The sequence below is a fragment of the Lipotes vexillifer genome, unplaced genomic scaffold (genome assembly GCF_000442215.2).
Source record: "Lipotes vexillifer unplaced genomic scaffold, Lipotes_vexillifer_v1.1 scaffold112, whole genome shotgun sequence".
In the NCBI taxonomy this organism is placed as follows: domain Eukaryota; kingdom Metazoa; phylum Chordata; class Mammalia; order Artiodactyla; family Lipotidae; genus Lipotes; species Lipotes vexillifer.
The window spans coordinates 2,312,105-2,332,043 of NW_006776285.1; the positions used below are offsets into that span (position 1 = coordinate 2,312,105).

A 19,939-nucleotide genomic window follows, 5' to 3' on the forward strand; every position below is an offset into this window, starting at 1 on the left:
CCGACAAAAAAAAAAAAAAAAAAAAAAAAAAAAAAAAAAATATATATATATATATATATATATTTCCTCTTAGTGAAGTTGAATTGTTTCTCATTTGATTTTAACCACGTGGTTTATATCTGTTAAAAAGTAGAACAGTGGAACAACAAAGGTCTCATCATTATTCACGCTGTTCTTTGTATTTGTACATCTCAAACCACTTTTGTATTCTCCTAACTCTATCTCAATGAGTTGAGCAGATCATACAGTATGCCTTTTTAAAACAAATTTAAATAAAAATACAAAGGCTAAGAAAATATTGTGGTGCCGACCAAGGTCATCAGCTAATGTAGGGTAGATCAAGGGACAGAGCACTAAGCTTCTATGGTGGTGACTCTCCTTAACCCCTGGTTTTTTGGCTGGCTTTCAACTCATCCCTTCATTTTTATCTCCGCTCTCTTTCTCTCTGCTCACTGGCCACTGACCTTGTAGCTCCTTCTTGACTTTCAGTGTCTAGAGCCTCTTAACCCTGCACAAATGTTTCTTGGCTTCATCCTTGTTCACCCAACCTCCCTGCTGTTCTCAGTCCCAGATTTGAATTCCTTTGAAAACCACACAGCTGCATAGTGAAAGTAGATGTGCAAGACAGACCGAACACCTCCTGAGGTAGTCAGGGAATACATGTGCCTTCTCACATGTGCGTTACCTGTGGCTTAGGTTAAAAGTCAAAATTGCACAGGGGAGTTAGAGCCTTATGTCTGCGTCCCCCTCTGTACCACACACAGATGCAGGCAGGTGTGTATGTAGATGTGCATGCACACAAACACACACATTTTATGAGTTAAGGCTATGGTATCGATTACTAAATTAACACTTTCATAGGATATATCACCTCTAACAGTGTTTAGAAAATTATACAAATGATTGTATATGTGGGTATAGAAAAGCTATTTTCCTCTGCTCAGGTTTTAATTTTAAGACAAAAAAAAAATTGCATCTTTTTTGTTCATAAATTTCCTCTTGAGTCTTCTTTAAAATTTATTCCAGTCAAGGCGTTACTATTACCACAACTATTATTTTACTGCAGGCTGTCTGAACATTATTTCTTTTTCAGCCTGGTGAAGTTACTTAATTTATTTTGTTTCATTTAAATGATAGAGGAAAAAAAGCAGCTATTGCTTTAGTGTGTTCATAGTTGTATGTAGTGTCTGTAGTTGTGCATGTGTATTGTTTATTCATACACAGCTTTTTATGGTTGTATACGATTGTACCTGTGATTATTGGCTAATAATAAACATTTCAGATAAAAAAGTATGTATGGATTAGTGTTCTTCCTCTTTGGTCTTTGACAGCTATGTGTGTATTTAGTAGTAGTTAATATTTTAACTCAGAATATACTGTTTTCTTTTAATTATTAAATGCTTCATAATATTTTAGAAAGCCAGTTAGGAGTATTTTTCACCTATGTGAAGTCTCATATATTTTATGATACAACAAAGAAGTAATAAATGACATTTTTCAGTCTACTATGTCAGTCCCTTTTGTGCCAGTATTAGCAGACTTGTACAAATAAAATTTCATGATCATTAAATCAGTGAAAGGTGAAATTATCATAGAGTTTAGAAATTACTTTTATATTGATTCTCAGTATAACATAAGGTTACATAAAAAAGATGGCAATAATTATTTACTTGCATCTCATAAAATGAGGCCAAATTACACATAACCTAACCTAAGTAATTAGGTACTAAAACTCATGGATGTTTTTCCCCAGGGCATTTTTTGTTTTCCTAATAACCGCTTTATTAATTAGAACCCCATTCATTGTAAATGACAGCCAGCCAGCTTCCATAAGTGTAGGCACATGGGCGAATATATTGGCGCCCATAACCAAACTACAGTGAGGGCAAGGACAGAGCTGGCCACAGGAATCTAAATGGCAGTCAGAGCCTTTCTCCATGTCTTCCTTTCTGCCTCTCTCCACAAGTTTTCATTTTCTTTGCTTTCCTATGACCTTATACCTCACAGCCACATACCAGAGAGGGAAGACCCTTCTTTAGATCCAGCACATTCCAAAAGAGAGCAACAACTCACTCAGCTTGAGTAACGTGGAGCTCAGGGTCTTCTGGGATTGGCAGACCCCCTTTATAAGCATCATGTTAGATGGAGGAGGAATCAATGCCCAAAAAGTAAGGGAGAAGAGAGAAATGTTAGTCAACATAGATGTTCACAACAAATCAACATTTATCAGGGTCCTACAGTGTTCCAGGCACCGTTTCCTTTAATTCTCCTAACAACTCTTTGAAGTATGAGTACTGTTACCACCCATTTGACAGATGAGGAAACTGAGACTTTGAGATGTTTGGATGCCTACTGTCACCCATGTGACAGAACACCAACTGAAACACCAACTCAGGCTTGTCACAACCCTTGATGCCCTGAACCATCATAGCATACTATCTTAACTACCCCAATAATCAAAGCACTTCTAGATAATCAGTAAAAATAAGATTTTGCTTTCTATATTCTTCTACTTATAAAAATTTCATGCAATAATTAATATGCTTTTCCCTTCATTCTTACTTTTCCTTTTCTGAAATATTAGGCTGCTTAATAGAATGACATACCAGTTCACTGATTTCCTAGCACCAAGGGAGAAGGTGTTTAGGCAATATTAGACTTTGTCTTTTTAATTTTCATAAAAAAACTTGAAGGAATAATAATTGCTTTCAGGCCTATAGACCAAGGCAATAATTTAAGTAGCTTCGTAAGTCCAAATTAGATTAGTAAAGTTATAATGCATGAAAAGACACAGAAGAACATGTTACTTTCATTTCCAGTGTTAACTCCAAAGATCCAGTGTGATCCTTCCCATTTTAAGGTTCTATAATGTATGAATGGATGTAATGAATCCAGTCTTCAACTTTCCTAAAATGTAATGAGCCCGCTGAGTAAGCGTATTTATTGGATTAAAAATTTCAAAAACTTGTTTGCATGCTAATGAATACCATCATAGTGAAATTCAATTTAAATAAATCAACATTCTTGATGAAGAATTATATGATAATAAAGGTTAGTTTGATGGACACAGCATTTTAAATTAATTGTTTACCATCTGTTATGGTCTCTAATCACCATTACAGCCATCCGTAAATCACATGTGCCTCGTAAAAAAAGATGACAATGATTTACATGTATGTATTTTATTGAAATCAACATCTGGAGTGTCACTCTGATTTAAACATAAAGCACAGGAGGAGACTAAACGCTTTCAGTGTGGTGTGTTCCTCTTTTCCTGTTGTTGCTGTTCCTCTTGAGAGCTGGAGTCTTCACGAGTGAATTGGAGGGTTTGCTATCTTTTAAAAAGTATAACCCTAGCCAAGGCATAAATTCTCCACTTTAAACTTCTCACTTATTTTGGCAGTACATAAACCTAAGACATGCCTAACTTCTTTCGTAAGAATGGCTAAGCTTGCTCAGTGGCCATGGCTCACGGGCCCAGTCGCTCCGCGGCACGTGGGATCTTCCCGGACGGGGGCACGAACCCATGTCCCCCGCATCGGCAGGCGAACTCTCAACCACTGCGCCACCAGGGAAGCCCCCAGGACTTCTTTTGTACGTTGATGGATCATTAGCGGCTATGTTCCTCAGGGAAGCAGCCTGGGGAGGGATGGGCAGTGGTGTGGCCAGAAATGTGAGACTTTTAATTGAAGAGCCCTGTCCTTTGATCTTAAAGGTGAATTTTTTTTTTACCAAAACAAAGATATTGAACATAGATCTATTTATTCATTTGACCAGTACTTATTGAATGCCTACCATGTGCCAGGTAGTATTCTAGATATGGGGAGACAGCAGTGAACAAAACATATCCTTGCCCACCTGGCAATTACATTCCCAACTTCTGTTCTCCCCTCTCAGAACCACCAGTCACCTGTCTGCTGCTGTCCAGCACTCAAAACTGACTTGAATAAATTATAAAACTGCCATTAGTGTGAGGAAATTCAGGGAATATTCCATTACAGAAAATGGACCTCATGTGGCTTAGCTAGTTCTGTTCCATGGCCTTTCTGCTGTTCCTACCTTTTTCCTTGGAGGTTAACCTTCTTAATGGTCTCTTCATGCTTCATCCTTAGCTCAATGCTGGATTTATTTACTTTGGCCCACTTTATAGGAAGAGTAAAACATTAAAGTATTCAGACTCTAGCTCAACCTTGATTGACTTCTGGTCAGAAGTGCTGGTTCTCTCTCTCCATGGTGTGGTCTATATTCCTGTCCTCTCCATCCGTCCCATCTCCACCCATAACCCCCATTAATACCTTATATTTTGGTATTTGTGGAAGATGTTCCCTAAATCTCTTTACTTTGGAGTTCTTGCTTTTCCCTAAATGTATCTATCTGTCCACGATCTTTTTTTTTCCCTTAAGGGTTTGACAAGTTCATTGGCAGCATGGATGGATCCTTATTGTCTTTATCATATTCCTACTGAAAGATTTAGGCTACACGTTATCAGGTTAATCTACTTTGGGTAGCCTCTTACTATTGTCATCTTTATAATTTATTAGATGAAAATAATTAGAAATATTGTAGTAATCAGCTGATGGCACTTGATGGTGTACTTTTAATGTGGTTCCTAATGAATTGTCACCAGTTATCATACAGTATAGGAAGTGGGCAGGGTCCTCTTCAACACTGATCATTTCAGACAGATTAAGTTGATCTTAACCATGTAATCAGAAAATTTGAGGAGAATATGTTTTGCATTGTCTGAATCAGGAGCATCTTTTGGTCATGAAGAAGAGAGAGAAAAATGGAGTGGGGATGAAGACAGAGAGTGAGAGTAAGTCAGGTCTAGTCTCTAGATCTACAGGAATGCTTTGTTTTTTTCTGTGAATTCTTGTTGGCTAATCAACTTGGTTTGCTTATGTGAAAATCTCTAGAGATATCTAAACCTCCCAGACTTAGTAACAAAATCATTTTAAAAATGAAAGAAATTAACCTCTGTTGAAGCTTTTCTGTGTGCCAGGCATGTATTGGTAGCTTTATAGGTATTAACTGAAGTTCAAGGAGATAAGCAATATATCTATGATTATATAATTAGTTAGTATTGAAATTGGCCTATGAACAAACCTTTCCTTGTGCCAAATTGTCCATAGGGTGAAAATGCTACTCTGGAGAATTTTTTCCTATACTTGTTTGTCTTAATATCTCCTGTTCCTCTCTTGGTGAAATACAATAAGATTATAGATACATGTAAACAATAAGCAAACAGTACAAATAAGATGGAATTACCATACTTGACATGACTTTGTAAGGTTTATCCTTTTCTTTCACAGTAAAAAAAAAAGTGTTTTTTTTTTCTTTTTTTTTTTAATATAAATGCTGTCATGCGTTTGGGAAGGAGGAAGAAAAAATAAGTGGGAAGATTTCCACTTAAAATTATGAAGCTGAATATTCTCAATAAAGATTAAAGCTGTAAATTCCATTCCGAAAATTGAAAATTTCAATTCAGTAATTATATATATTGAGGACATACTAGTCTCTAGACTGAGTACTGCAAAACCAAGATGAAAAGAACAAACATGCATGACATAAGGCTTTAGACTCTAAGAAGTCAGTATGGAGATTATGTGTCTATTCTGTAATTAAGAAAGAAAATACGATAAACATGGAAAATCTTTATTTAAAATAACTGGGCTGATTCTAATCGATTTGTACATTATTTCATAGGAAGAACATATACTTTAATGTTTTTAAATGTAAAAAAAATTATAGGCACACAAAAGGAGGGTTTTTTTTTTTCTCTACTGTAAGATTTCTTGGAGACATACAGCGGCTTTGCCTTTCTTATATAATTGAATTTCAGAGGTAAAAGAGGCCCTTAGTGTAAAATGTTTCCCCAGATGAGAAAATAGGGTTCCCACTTGATAAAGCTGGGATGAGCAGGTCATCTAGCTCACCTAGGAGCCGAGGGCAGGATGGGAGCAGTGCTGATTGCAAGTCTTAGTCTCTGCTTCTGGTCCAGGTTCGTGTTCCACCTGTGTTCCAGTGAAGCATGTGAGTCTTTTTCCCCAGGGTAGAAAGGAGAGAGTGGTGTAAATCCCATGCAATTAATTTGCATATTTGAAGAATAAAAACCACTGGACAAGAAAGAAAACTTAAGGATTGGTCATTCCTTTTTCCTCTCTCTTCTTCCTTCTTCCTAAAGATAATTATCTACTCTTCCTTAAATGTTTTGTAACACAATAAAAAAATTGCTATTTTAATTATATAAATATAAAGTAAATATGTTAATATTTATAATACATCATATCACATTATACTATATATACTATGTAATATAAATATAAATATAAAAATTAAATACAATTCCATCCTCAGATTTTGTCCAGATAAATGAGAAGATGTGAAGGGAGAAGAATGGGAGAATGAAGAGTAAAGCAAAGTAACTGTCTCTCAAAAACATCCCCAGACACACACACACACACACACACACCCAGGGAGGAGGAAAGTGACCTAGGAAAAGTGCTTCTGGTCTGTGAACTGTCACTAAATTTACTTGGTTTTATCCTGCTGTTTCCTCCGTCTCTTGATTAGCCTCTATTACTGCCTTTTCAAATGCAAATTCGATTATCCCCTTATCACTGAGCTTCATTTGCTCTCCCACCTTCAGTAGTTAGTGCCCTGCTCTGCGTGAGAATGACAGAGCAGCTCACTGGATTGGAAACACTCTGTCCAGCTTCAACAGCAGTGACCAGAGAAATCAATTTATAAGCCAGTAGGCTGGCGGTGTTCTGTTCTGGCAACACGTTACAGTCACCTGGGGAGCTTTTTAAAATTTATCCATGCCGCCCTTCACCCTTGACCAACTAAATCAGAATCTTTTAATACTTTGTCCTTGGGGATCAGCGTTTAAAAACAAACAAGCAAGCAAACAGACAAACTGTCAAGGTGGTTTCTAATATGTCACCAGAATTCAGAACCACTGGTCCAGAAGATTCTCCATTCTTGCATGAGGGTCTTAAAATTTACTGCAAAGTATCCATTCAGAAAATTTGAAGCAAACTTTGTCCTTTGATTTTCAAGTAACACGAGGATTTTTTTTTTTTAATGTTGGGATATCCCTTTATTATTTTCATCTTTCATGCTCTCTTGCTGTTTTAATTTGTTTTTTCTATTTTCTTACCCTAAACTGTCATAACTTGGGATTTCACATGTTGCTTCTTATTATCTGTTTCACAAACATCCTGGAAAGTTTTTGTTTGGCTTTTTACTTTGCTCTGTTCTTGGTTTAAAGTATGCATTAAACTGAGATTGCTGCTGCAACAGGAAGCACTTTTATTCTGACTCAGTGATTAGTTAATATGCTTCCTTTCTGGCAAACAGATGGTGAATTGAACGTAGAACTTTTCTTCTGAGTAGCTGCTTGAGTGGGGATTATATTATAAATAGTACAAAAAGACTGCTCAATCAAAAGATTTTACATTAAGTGAAGACAAAAAGTCACAGCCAGTGCTGGGTATTTTGTCACAGGACAAAGAAGCCGTATGTCTCCCTGCCAGGTTATTCAGTGACTGACTTAGAAACAGTTTTTACTTTATCCAGAGGAAAATCCTCATAATTAAGTTGTCTCTTCTGAAATTGGCACTGTATTTTTTTTTTTTACAAAAGTCAGTAAAACATGAGTGCTCAAAATATATCTTTGAAAAAGCCGAAGTGACTTATTAACAAACACAGGTGTTACCATCATAAAAATTATCAACTCCCTTTCTCATCAGGTTAAGGATGATTTTTTTCACCTTACACAGCGTGGTATATGTATATAAAATATGGATCGTATTAATATTAAATATTTTTCATTTTATAAAAATATCTTGAAGGCTTAAGGATTTTTTTTTTTTTTTTTTTTTTCTTGCGTTATGCGGGCCTCTCACTGTTGTGGCCTCTCCCATTTGCGGAGCACAGGCTCCGGACGCGCAGGCTCAGTGGCCATGGCTCACGGGCCCAGCCGCTCCGCGGCATGTGGGATCTTCCCGAAACGGGGCACGAACCCGCGTCTCCTGCATCGGCAGGCGGACTCTCAAGCACTGCGCCACCAGGGAAGCCCAGGCTTAAGGATTTAAATAAAGTTGCCCTTTTGATGATGTACCTTTCCTTACAAAGCTTTTTCTAAGTTTCCTAAACTTGAAATCCTGACATATTATAAGTTTTAGGGCTTTTTTCCAGGATTCCTGACTGCCTCCCATCATCGTTGTACTGGACTGTATCTGAGCCTAAACATTCCTTGAAGCTGGGTCTGTAACTCACTTATTTTCCTTATTTATCTTTTCCTGGTATGCTCAACCTATCTACTTATCATAACATTGTCTCTTCTTGTAATCAATTCAGCTGACAGGGGATTGGTCATGTTTCTGTGTAGCCTCACAGCCTTTCAGCAGCACACTCAGAGTTCTATGGTTGCTAAACTCTTCATCATCCATGTAGTTCCCAGGGATTTATTATAGCTGCTTTCATCTAAATATTGAGGTCTCGAAATTTCTGGAAACTTAGATAAAAATAAATGTTCTGTCCCTTTGACTTTTAAATAATATTTAAATAAAGGCAGGCAGGCAAATTTATGTTGCGTAGGAAAGTTACAGTTTAGGAGAGCTTGCTTTGGTTCATCTTACCAGAGGTTTGATGAACTTCAGTGCTTTTTATGAATGGTTTGGAATATTTTGAGGGGAAGTGGATGTTGCTAATGTGATTGATACTAAAAGATGGGATGTTATCTCAAAGAAGAATATGCACTTCTATCTTAAATTAATGTACAGTTTACCTTGATTGTATGTTTCTGACTTGCCTCTCTGTTGTCCAAGGGACACTTAGGGCAACCATCAAACCAGCTAGAGAGGAAAGGAGGCATCCTGGGGTGTTGAGGGTAGTGAGGCCCAGGAGTGTTTAGCTGGGGATCTATTTAACCTGTTTTGAGAGTGTCTGCTCTGTGACCATCAAGTTCCCCTGCCAGCTTCTCATCACTATATTTCTGACCCTTGGCTTTCAACTTGACTTTGACTTCTGTCCGTTCCCTTTGCTTGTCTTCTAGACTCTTACTCTTTCTTCCTGCCCCTGTGCTGTGGCAGCATCTTGCATTATGCCTGCCCTTTCCTGTCTGAAAAGTCTACCTTATTTCAGACATTCTGGAAGCTGTCTTGCTCTATTAAATATTTAGGGTGGTCTTTGAAGCCTTGCTGTCTTCTTGTTGAAATATTTGTGGATGTGCTACACTTCTGGGCTACAAAGAATGCCTTGTATTAAAGATTCAGCGATGATGAAGTATCTAAGATATGTTATTTGTCTTCAGTTGTATTTTTTTGTGACACGATAAATTAATCTTACTTTTTCAGAGTTTTTCCTCATGACTTAAAGCTATTTCTCTCCCAATTATCATTCCCATTTCTCTGAGGACAAAGAAAAACTAATGAAAAGCTGTCTTTGGATTTTATGTAATTAATTTATGTTAAAGAAAAATTGTTTTATTTCTTGAGTTATCTTGTTGCATTTCAAGGTTTGCAATTACATTCAAATTCAGAAGGCACCAAAACCACTGGGCCACTTTTACTCTGAGTAGCTCTTTTCTTCTTTGGAGAAGTAGGGGTTAGTGGAGGAAGTATGGAAACAGTTTCTCTTACCCTGGCTAGTGTACGCTGGTAGCAACCCTTCAAAAGGTGATTCACACTTGGCTCTAAGAATGTAGAGTTGATCAAGCTTCCAAATATTCTTTCTTTTTTTTTTAAATCACAGAACTGACTCCTGAGGAGAGAGCCCAAAAGATTGCCAAAGCCATGCGTAAGCAGTCTTCTGAAGTCAAAGAGAAGTGGGAAAGTCTAAACGCTGTTACTAGCAATTGGCAAAAGCAAGTGGACAAGGCGTTGGAGAAGCTCAGAGACCTGCAGGGAGCGATGGATGACCTGGATGCTGACCTGAAGGAGGCGGAGGCCGTGCGGAATGGCTGGAAGCCTGTGGGAGACTTGCTCATCGACTCGCTGCAAGACCACATTGAGAAAACCATGGTCAGCATCCCTGCCTCAGATAAAGGATTTAAGAAATCCTTTATTGTTAAATATAACACAAATAAGGAGAGCCACATATATAAACTGTTATGAGGGATTGTTATAATGTCAACACTGTTGGCATTAGAATATAGAACTTTTCCAGACATAATAGATGTTTTCCATATGCCCCTCACCATCAGAACCCCCCTCCCCGCCAAAATAACGACTAAGGTGACTTTTACAATAATTTACTTTTACTTTTCTTTATACATTTTCACCCAGCTGTGCATCCCTAAACAATATAGGTTAGTTTTACCTGTTTTTGTTGAGGTTTTTTTTTTTCTTTTTAATAATACAGCAGAGGACCTTTAATTATATTACTGAGTTTGGGTCTTTTTTTTTTTTTTGGCTGCGTTGGGTCTTTGTTGCTGCTCGCGGGCTTTCTCTAGTTGCGGTGAGGGGGGGTGCTACTCTTCCTTGCAGTGCGCATGCTTCTCGTTGCAATGGCTTCTCGTTGCGGAGCACGGGCTCTGGGCGCGTGGGCTTTGGTAGGTATGGCGCACGGGCTCAGTAGTTGTGGCTCGTGGGCTCTAGAGCGCAGGCCCAGTAGTTGTTGCACAGGGGCTTAGTTGCTCCGTGGCATGTGGGATCTTCTGGACCAGGGCTTGAACCAGTGTCCCCTGCATTGCCAGGCAGATTCTTCACTTTTCTTTCTTTTTTTTTTTTTGGCGGTACACGGGCCTCTCACTGTTGTGGCCTCTCCCGTTGCAGAGCACAGGCTCCGGACGTGCAGGCTCAGCGGCCATGGCTCACGGGCCCAGCCACTCCGCGGCTTGTGGGATCTTCCCGGACCGGGGCATGAACCCGTGTCCCCTGCATCGGCAGGCGGACTCTCAACCACTGCGCCACCAGGGAAGCCCTGGCAGGCAGATTCTTAATCACTGCGCCACCAGGGAAGTCCCTGTAAGAATATTTTAAAGTCCCTTTTAATCTCCAGATTTCCCATTTATCTTTTGTTTGTTTTCTTTGCAATGTATTTGTTGAAGAAACTGAATTGTTTCTTTGACAGTGTTTCTCACAGTCTGGATCTTACAGGATGGCATCCACATGGTGTAGTCTAGCAGGCTCCTTTTTAAATCGGTGGTTGGATTTAGAAGTTTAATCCAAAGTATACTGTTTTCCTGGGAGTTCTTATCTGCTAATTATATCTTATTGTCTGAGTATGTAATGAAGAATTAGTTTAGCTATAAATTCTGTTTGTAATCAGGTACTGCCCAAAGTTAAGGATGTTAGACCTCTGGTCTAGATTCCCTTTGGCTCCTGTATTGTAGAACATATCCAGAAAAGCAGTTAATGGAATTTAGGCAATAAAAGACACAAATAACAGATTCAGAGTGTATTAGGTTTTTAGTAGCATAGTAAACTATATACTAGGTAGTCATGAATCAAATCAAAGGATAAACAGATGAAAAATCAGACTGACAATATCAATATCATGAATGGAATTTTTATTGCAAAAGATATACATCTTTTGTGCACAGATATTGGATAATACTATCCCTTTGTTTCGCATGTGGCTGAATAGGAAAGAGAAGAAAGGTCTAGGAAATTAACAGAATCCTACTCAGGCAAATTACATGAGTAAATAAATATATGGGTAGACATAGGAATAATAATAATAGGTAGCATTTACCGATGCTTACTATGTGCCAAGAACAAGATAAGTATTATTATTATGTCCATTTTACAAATGATGCCATTGCAGATATTGCTCAAGCCCACACAGCTAGGAAGTGGTGGAGTTTTCTTGATTTCTTTCTTGCTCTTCTCTTTCATTGTAGAGACCTCATTCATAATAATGTAATTAAGCTTAACTCTGATCAACTACTTGAATTTGAATCTTTAAAAGCTACGTATTAAATTTTCAACCAAAAATTTTTATTACTGAAAGAGTATTGGGGTGCCATCTTTCATTGTAAATATACATGTTTCCAGTGACCCTGTGAATTAAGTAGGCTTCTTCCTTGACTGTAGTATCCAAAACACTTTTCCATAATTGAATCTGAGTTAAAATAACAAACTAAAAATAAAACCTTTTAGGATAGGTTCTTTGGAAGTTGCACACTTCTTGTATTTTAAAAGATGATTTTTAAACACTGAAAATCTTTAAGCCAATGGTTTACGAAAAGTATGTTCTGTTGGTTTGCAAAAATGCCTCTTGGTTGGAGCAAGAATTTACCCATTTGAGTTTGAAAGCATCAGTTTTTAATACAGGATGACTAGTGTTGAGGGAATATATCTGGACTAAAAATTTGAGAGTTGTTAATCCCATTTGGTTGAAGAAATTACCCATCTCTGCATCCAAATCCTTCTGTTTAAATTTCTGCTTATGTGGGAAAGCTAGGAAAAATACAGCCAATATTTAAGACAAAGTAATAAACTGTGGATTAAGATATTTTAACATCTTATTAGGAAAAAAGAAAATAAAACTCAAGTCTCTTTAAACCAAGTAAAATTGATGCAAAGTCTGGGGTGTTTTACATATGCTCTAAAGTATACCCCAATCCCAGTGAAGCTATAGGCAGGTAAAAATAAGTTCTGATTATTACCAAATATTATTAAATATGCCAAAGCAACTGGAAAACAAAAGCTTTTAGGGTAATCAAATAATTTTAACTTCCTAAAATTATCCTTAATCATTCTTATTTGCAGAATACACACCTCTGACAGGAGAAGGGCTGGGATTCACATCTGCCAACGGGCTGCCAGTCAGCACCTTTAACACTAACAGATGCTTCTGTTTTTATAGCAAAGAAAACCACATAGATTTTTATTCTCTTATAGGAAAGTACAGCCAAAACATGATCAATTGGTTCTTTATACCAGAACATACAGCAGATCTGAAACCATTTAAAAATTTGCTTTATATTAGAAAGCCCTTTAATTTGGAGCTCTTAAAAACCAAAAGATAAACTTTCTTAATAGAAAGATTCCTTGTTACCATAAAACACTGGACCACAAAAACAAAATTAAACCTAAAATGCATTGTTTGTCTAGGACTTTTATTTTATTTTATTATTTATTTATTTATTTTATTTTTGCCTGCATTGGGTCTTCGTTGCTGCGCGCGGGCTTTTCTCTGGTTGCAATGAGCGAGGGCTGCTCTTCGTTGCCGTGCGTGGGCTTCTCATTGTGGTGGCTTCTCTTGTTGCGGAGCACGGGCTCTGGGCGTGCGGGCTTCAGTAGTTGTGGCTCTTGGGCTCTAGAGCACAGGCTCAGTAGTTGTGGCGCACGGGCTTAGTTGCTCCGTGGCATGTGGGATCTTCCCGGACCAGGGCTCTATCCTGTGTCGCCTGCATTGGCAGGCAGATTCTTAACCACTGAACCACCAGGGAAGCCCTGTCTAAGGACTTTTAATGGTTTTACCTGTGGCTTGTAAGAGAAAAAGCATTATTTTTATAGAGGGAAAAAAATGTTTCTTCTATAAGATTTTTAAAAATCTGTCTTGAAGTTATAGTTTTTAAAAAACTGCCACCATATTTTGAAATAAAACGGGTTATTATTTAAAATTATATGAATCTGAGAATATTTTGTAGCATTTCATTTTTTAAATTTATTTATTTATTTATTTTTGGGGTACGCGGGCCTCTCACTGTTGTGGCCTCTCCCGTTGCGGAGCACAGGCTCCGGATGCGCAGGCTCAGCGGCCATAGCTCATGGGCCCAGCCGCTCCGCGGCATGTGGGATCTTCCCGGACCGGGACACGAACCCGCGTCCCCTGCATTGGCAGGCGGACTCTCAACCACTGCGCCACCAGGGAAGCCCCTAGCATTTCATTTTTAATCGTTAATACCGTCAAAATACAAAGATACTGATTTTAAAAGCTGATTATTAGTGTATGATGTAAAGTCATAACTGAAGAAACCTTGAAAGATTTGAGTTCTGTAATTGTTCTCAAACTGAATCTGAGAGCATTCAGGTCTTTTCAAAGTCCAGACTGAAAAATTCTCTTTTCCCACCCCTCTCTCTGTCCCATGCTTCTATATTAATTATGAATTCTTTAGACCTATAATGCCTCTGTTATCATATATCTGCTTTTCTTATTGAACTGTATTTGTGAATTCGTTTATTTGTACACATTCTGTCATCCATGAAAGACCAGAATCTGCAGTCATGGAGAAAAACTGTCACAGCTCTGAATTCCTTCCATGCTGCAGCAATTTTCACGTCTTCATGGGCTTCCCTTCTTTTACCTGATTCTTAATTTTCTTTTTATGCTATATTACAGAGTGATTTACCTAACCCCACAACCTCAGGCATCATTTATTTACAGCTGAGTCCCAAATGTCCATCTCCAGGCCTGACTTTGAAATGCTGGTGTCTTCAGGGTTTTAGTGATATTTCTTTCTGTACATTGACTTCCATGCTCACTGTTTTGGGTGTCATTTACACAGTTACCCCCAAAGTCCGTATCTTTCACTCTGTCCCTGGCTCCAGATCTGTTCTTCTGACTCTCCAGCTTGACCTTCCTTGTGGTTTTTGGACATATTCAAGAATTTTGAAATGCTGAAACGTATTCTCAGATTTACCTAAAATTTATTTTCTTTTTAAAAATAAGGTCGTATTCTTAATATTATTTTGATGTTTACCAACCATAATGATTATTTCTAGCCTTTACATTGTTATAAAAGGGGGAACTGGGAAGTGGTTAGAGAGGTTTTCTTTTTATAAGCATAAGGAGGAAGTCAAATTAATATTGTAGTGTTTTAATAAAACTCTATAGCCTTCAAAGCACTTTGATACCTATTATTCATTAGCTAAACTTGGAGTGATGAAAGAGGAGAAGAAAGGGGGCTCATAGACATAGGCCTCGTCTCTTAAGGGGTGGAGATTATAGAAATGATAAAATTTGAGAGCTGATGCTAATAGTATGTTGATAACACCTAATACCTGTAAGTTTGGTACATGATTAATTTTTGACACACCAAAGAGTTAAAACTATGCTGTTCTCTTTTAATATCCCAGTTCTGTTCCCAATTCCATATTGGCTTAATCTTGCCTCAAGTACCATTTTTTGAGCCTTCATCATTAGAAATGAACTCTGCCCCTCTTGTATTGCAAACTTTGTGCTGAGTACTGGAGATTGTCCATTCTCAAGAAACTTCCATTCTATGGGGGGTGGGGGGGCATTAAAATATGAATGCTTACAATACCAAGAACTAAGAGCTCTGATAAGAAATGATGTTTAAAATCTATAACAAGTGGTTCATATGGCACCAAACAATCAAGAATGTCTCCCACCGTAAAACCTGATTTGTGTGTCCAGAGACGTGCAGCCTGGAAATCCTGGCTAGGTTGGAGATGGCAGGTGGAATGCTGGGGAGCACATGGGTGGGGCCTGCATCTAGGGCTGGGGCGGGAAAGACCTCCTGGAAATCTTCCCAATGGGTCGGGCACTCTGGTGAGGTTTTTAAGGGATGGGTCGGATCTAAGCAAAGACTTTGTGGGGAAAAGGATACATGAAAATAGAGGGGGTTGGAATTATGTGGAGAAAGGAGAAAACTTAGTGTTTTCATTATTTTGTTGTTTATTCTCACAGGTCATATCACTGTCATTGACCTGAAATATTTTTTGTTTTTTTTCCCCCTCTTCACATATACCCCTTCAATCCCCACTTATAACAGCTCTCTTACTGTGCTCAGAACCGTAATTTGTCAGTTCTAAGCTTCATTTGCCTCTTTTCTGATAGACCCTGCTCTTCCTGGCCTACCTTTAACTGCAAAGAGAGGTCATAAATGACTTTGAAACAGAGATATATAAATATATAAATCTATGAGTATATAATGTGCATAGATTTTGTGGTTAGGAAAGGTTTGTTTTACTGGCCACTTTCTAACTTAATTTTAAATGGAAAGAGTTAAAATCAAGTTGTTGCATCAGGTGAAAAAATATTAAGGTATCCATATTAAAAAAAGGAAAATAGAAAATTAAAGATAAAATCAAGACTAGAAATTAGTAAAATGGACAAAAGTGGCAAACATTTTCCAGATTAAATTGCATATCATGAAAGAAGGAAATACATAATCATTTAAATGAGTTTGCATTATAATTTTTCTCTTCGTGCATCTATTTAGATTCTCTAGCTTATAAAGGGTGATTCTTTGGCTGGTGGTCCTGGTTGCTCAAGACCTGAGTTGAGTCAGCTGTTACTGAGTGGGCAGCTATAGTTGATGGCCTCTTAGCTGGTCTTGGTGTTTTTTGTTTTTTGGGTTTTTTTTAAGGAAATATGGAATACTAGCTTTTGTTATATTCTTTTCTGATGACATTATTCTTGTCCTTTTCTTCCAGGCATTTAGAGAAGAAATTGCACCAATCAACTTAAAAGTTAAAACAGTGAATGATTTATCCAGTCAATTGTCTCCACTTGACCTGCACCCATCTCTAAAGATGTCTCGCCAGTTGGATGACCTTAACATGAGATGGAAACTTTTGCAGGTGTCAGCTGATTCCTCTTCATAATGAAGGCTTACACTTTGGTCTTTAAGCCCTACCTCTCTGTTCTACCACCTGTGATTCTTTTCTCTTTCTTTGTGGGTTGTATTTGATAATGGATTTCTAGCCTGTGATGACATCAGTTGTCTTTCAGTATCTTGAACCCAAAGGCCTCCTTTATTTATGAATATAGATTTTAATGTAATTTTATGATGTTCTTTTCATATGATATTTTTAGGAAATTGCAAAAGGTCAAATAAATCACGGTAATTGAAACCTATAGTAGGTCACAGAAACATTTTTTCCATAATGGCTCATAAAGGAGTCATTTTTCTTACTTTAATCATGTTTTTTTTTTTTTTCTTTTGAAAAGTTAAGAAAGTCCCCATCCTTCTTCTTCCTCTGCCTGCTGTTTAGGTATCTTTTGCTCATTTTATCCAGCTAGCATACTTTACTGTAGGGATATTTACCTTTAGCCCTTAGATCTTAGTTGCTCTAATGCAGTTGTTCTAATGACTAGGCCTGACTTGTGCATCTCAGATTTTAAAAAGCCAAACCAAGAAGAGTCCTCCTGAGTGTTACTAATTCTCAGCATTTGCAAGTCACCACATGTGCCAGTCAGTAGTTTTTGGCTCAGTCTTTGTGGAGCTTTGTCACATTTAGTGGCCAGTTTCTAGGAGTCATAATAATAATTTTTTCCCCCTGAAAAGTAGTGGGATAGTTTAAGTGGAAGATTGAAAAAATAATTCTTACTAATCTTTCTCTATATTTTGTACCTAAAATGAGGTGATATATAACAAGATAAATATGTAATTTTGAGGTAGCACATAAAATCATTTTATTTTAAAGTTATAATATTTTATAGCCTGATAGGTCCTGAATTAATTCAAATGTTCAAGCACCCAATGGTTTATATATTTTCTTCATGAAATTGAAGAGGTAATAAATGAGTGTATAGTATTAGACAGTCTTTTCTGTCTTTGAAAACAATATTAATAATCTGGGATTAGTAAAGCAGGATCTGTTAAACTCATACATGCTTTTCTAGTGAGTAGAACACAAAAGCATTTGATTTGTACTCCTTATTTCTTCTGCTCCCTTTCTCTAATTCATTATCTTCACGTACGTATTCCTGTGGTCCATCTTGATTCTCTTCCCACTCTGCTTCTGTTACTACTATCTGCAAAGATTGGAAGTCAGGGAATACGTTATGCATGAAAAAAGATGTGTATTCTTTCATCCTGATCTCTGAGCCTGGTAACCACTCGAGCTCAGATGTTAGCTGCTGATTGAACAAGAGGAGCACAATTTATGCTGGCAGACAACAGTGTTAAATTTCAAGAGCAGCATCTTGTGTTCTCCTCTGGAATGTGAAAGTGTGGTGTTTGAATGCTTTTTGGCCATAACAAACAAAGTACCTGCTAATGTAATTTAAATAGCTAACCAGGAGAAACTAGAGGTGCCCAGTGAGCCAGAGACACACGTTCCATTTAAAGACAGCTGAAAATAAGATTGACAATCTAAGTGAAACACCTGACTAGATTACTAGACAAAGACCAGGAAAAGGAAACGGAAATGTCAGTAAGGCTGTGTGCAATTGTTAGTGATTTGCAGTTAGTTTCTCAGGGTACCAACTCTGCATTTTCAAAATATAGAGAGCTAAGAATGTGGTTAAAAAATATATAGAGTATATTATTCAGCTGGTATCTACTTGAATACTTCCAAATCAAGATGATGGACATGAATTTGGAGGAAAATAAGACATTCCATATTCATATGTCCTTTCACTTTCCATCTCTATCTATTTATCTATCTATCTATCTATCTATCATCTTCATCATCATCATCATTATCATCTATCCATCTTTCTGTTTTTTCCCTTGGAATATTTTAGACTTCTTTTTCATTTGCTCCCCATAACCCTTTTTTACCACCTTCCTTACAAAAGAGAGGTGAGTAGCCACTGACCCCATGACCACATCCTGACTTTAGATACTTTAGAATGTTACTGCTTTTGAGTTAAGTGTAGAATAACTTAACTTGCCTTGACTAATAACAATCTATGCCTTGACTAAGGCATAGATTCTGGCATCAGATGGGCTGGGTATGAATACTAGCATTGCCACACACTAACTTTATGTTCTTGGACACCTCTTTCCATCTCAATATCTTCATCTATAAAACAGTGGTAATAATGAGTAATACCCAATATGATTTTTGTGAGGGTTAAAAGAATTAATTCATTTAAACTACTTGGAAGACTACCTGGCACTATTTACTGTTATTTGATGTCAGAAGGAGTCTATTTTCATACAATATTTTGATTCCAGATACAAAGGAGTCTGTACTAGCAATCATATCTTGGGTAGTAGCATCATTTATTATAATACTTAAATCAATGATATTATTAAGGTTATTGTTTTGAAATCAAATTATTTCTTGTGTGTGTATGTGCAGGTTTCTGTGGACGATCGCCTTAAACAGCTTCAGGAAGCCCATAGGGATTTTGGACCATCCTCCCAGCATTTTCTCTCTAGTAAGTACCAATAAATTTGACTAATCTCATTAATTGAATGAATCAGCATATTATTTCACTCTCACTCAAGAAGCTATATTCTTTGCTATAAATATATTTATCAGATGAATATATAAAAGAAGATATCAACATCAATGACAAGATTGCTTATTGGTTATAGTTTCTATAATCTGGTCGTGGTAAGTCTTTGAAGTGAAGCAAAAATTAACTCATCTGGGCTTCCCTGGTGGTGCAGTGGTTGGGAGTCCGCCTGCCAATGCAAGGGACGCAGGTTCGTGCCCCAGTCCGGGAGGATCCCACATGCCGTGGAGCGGCTGGGCCCATGAGCCATGGCCACTGAGCCTGTGCGTCCGGAGCCTGTGCTCCGCAACGGGAGAGGCCACAGCAGTGAGAGGCCCATGTACCACAAAAAAAAAAAAAAAAAATTAACTCATCTTACCTAGGGTTTTTCACTGGACCATCTGTTATAATAACTAATATAGTATCATATCATTGCTATGCCATATGCAAAGATTATGAACTTTTTCACAGTAAAGAAATCATTTTTATATTTTAAAATTAATTTTCCTCCTTAAAAAGCGCATATTTGTTTAAAAAAAAAAATTACTTCCCACAAATCTCTGAGAAGATTTTGGTTTATTAGGCTCACTGCAATCATACTTGGCTTTTCTTCTGGTTAGGTATTGCAGATTTAGCCAAACCCACATATGTAGATTTTTAGGCAGTAGTCTCCAACTGAAATGTTTCATTTTATGGACGGTTCATGAGATCTTAAATAAGTAATTTGAGCTCCTATTTTGTTTATCACTCACTACTAAGGAAACTAAAGAACGCAAAATTCAGAGTCACCCAGATTGAGATTAATATATTGCTGATTTTTTTTTTTTTTTTTTTTTTTTTT

General features: G+C 37.4%; 1 protein-coding gene across 1 annotated transcript in view; it reads left to right on the top strand.

Annotated features, from left to right (window-relative positions):
* The window catches only part of UTRN (utrophin), a 503,258-nt gene that overhangs the window by 389,257 nt on the left and 94,062 nt on the right, over positions 1 to 19,939 (top strand). Inside the window, 3 exon segments of the mRNA XM_007450323.1 lie at positions 9,760 to 10,028; positions 16,359 to 16,505; positions 18,960 to 19,038. Coding sequence (XP_007450385.1) covers positions 9,760 to 10,028; positions 16,359 to 16,505; positions 18,960 to 19,038 — 495 coding nt within the window.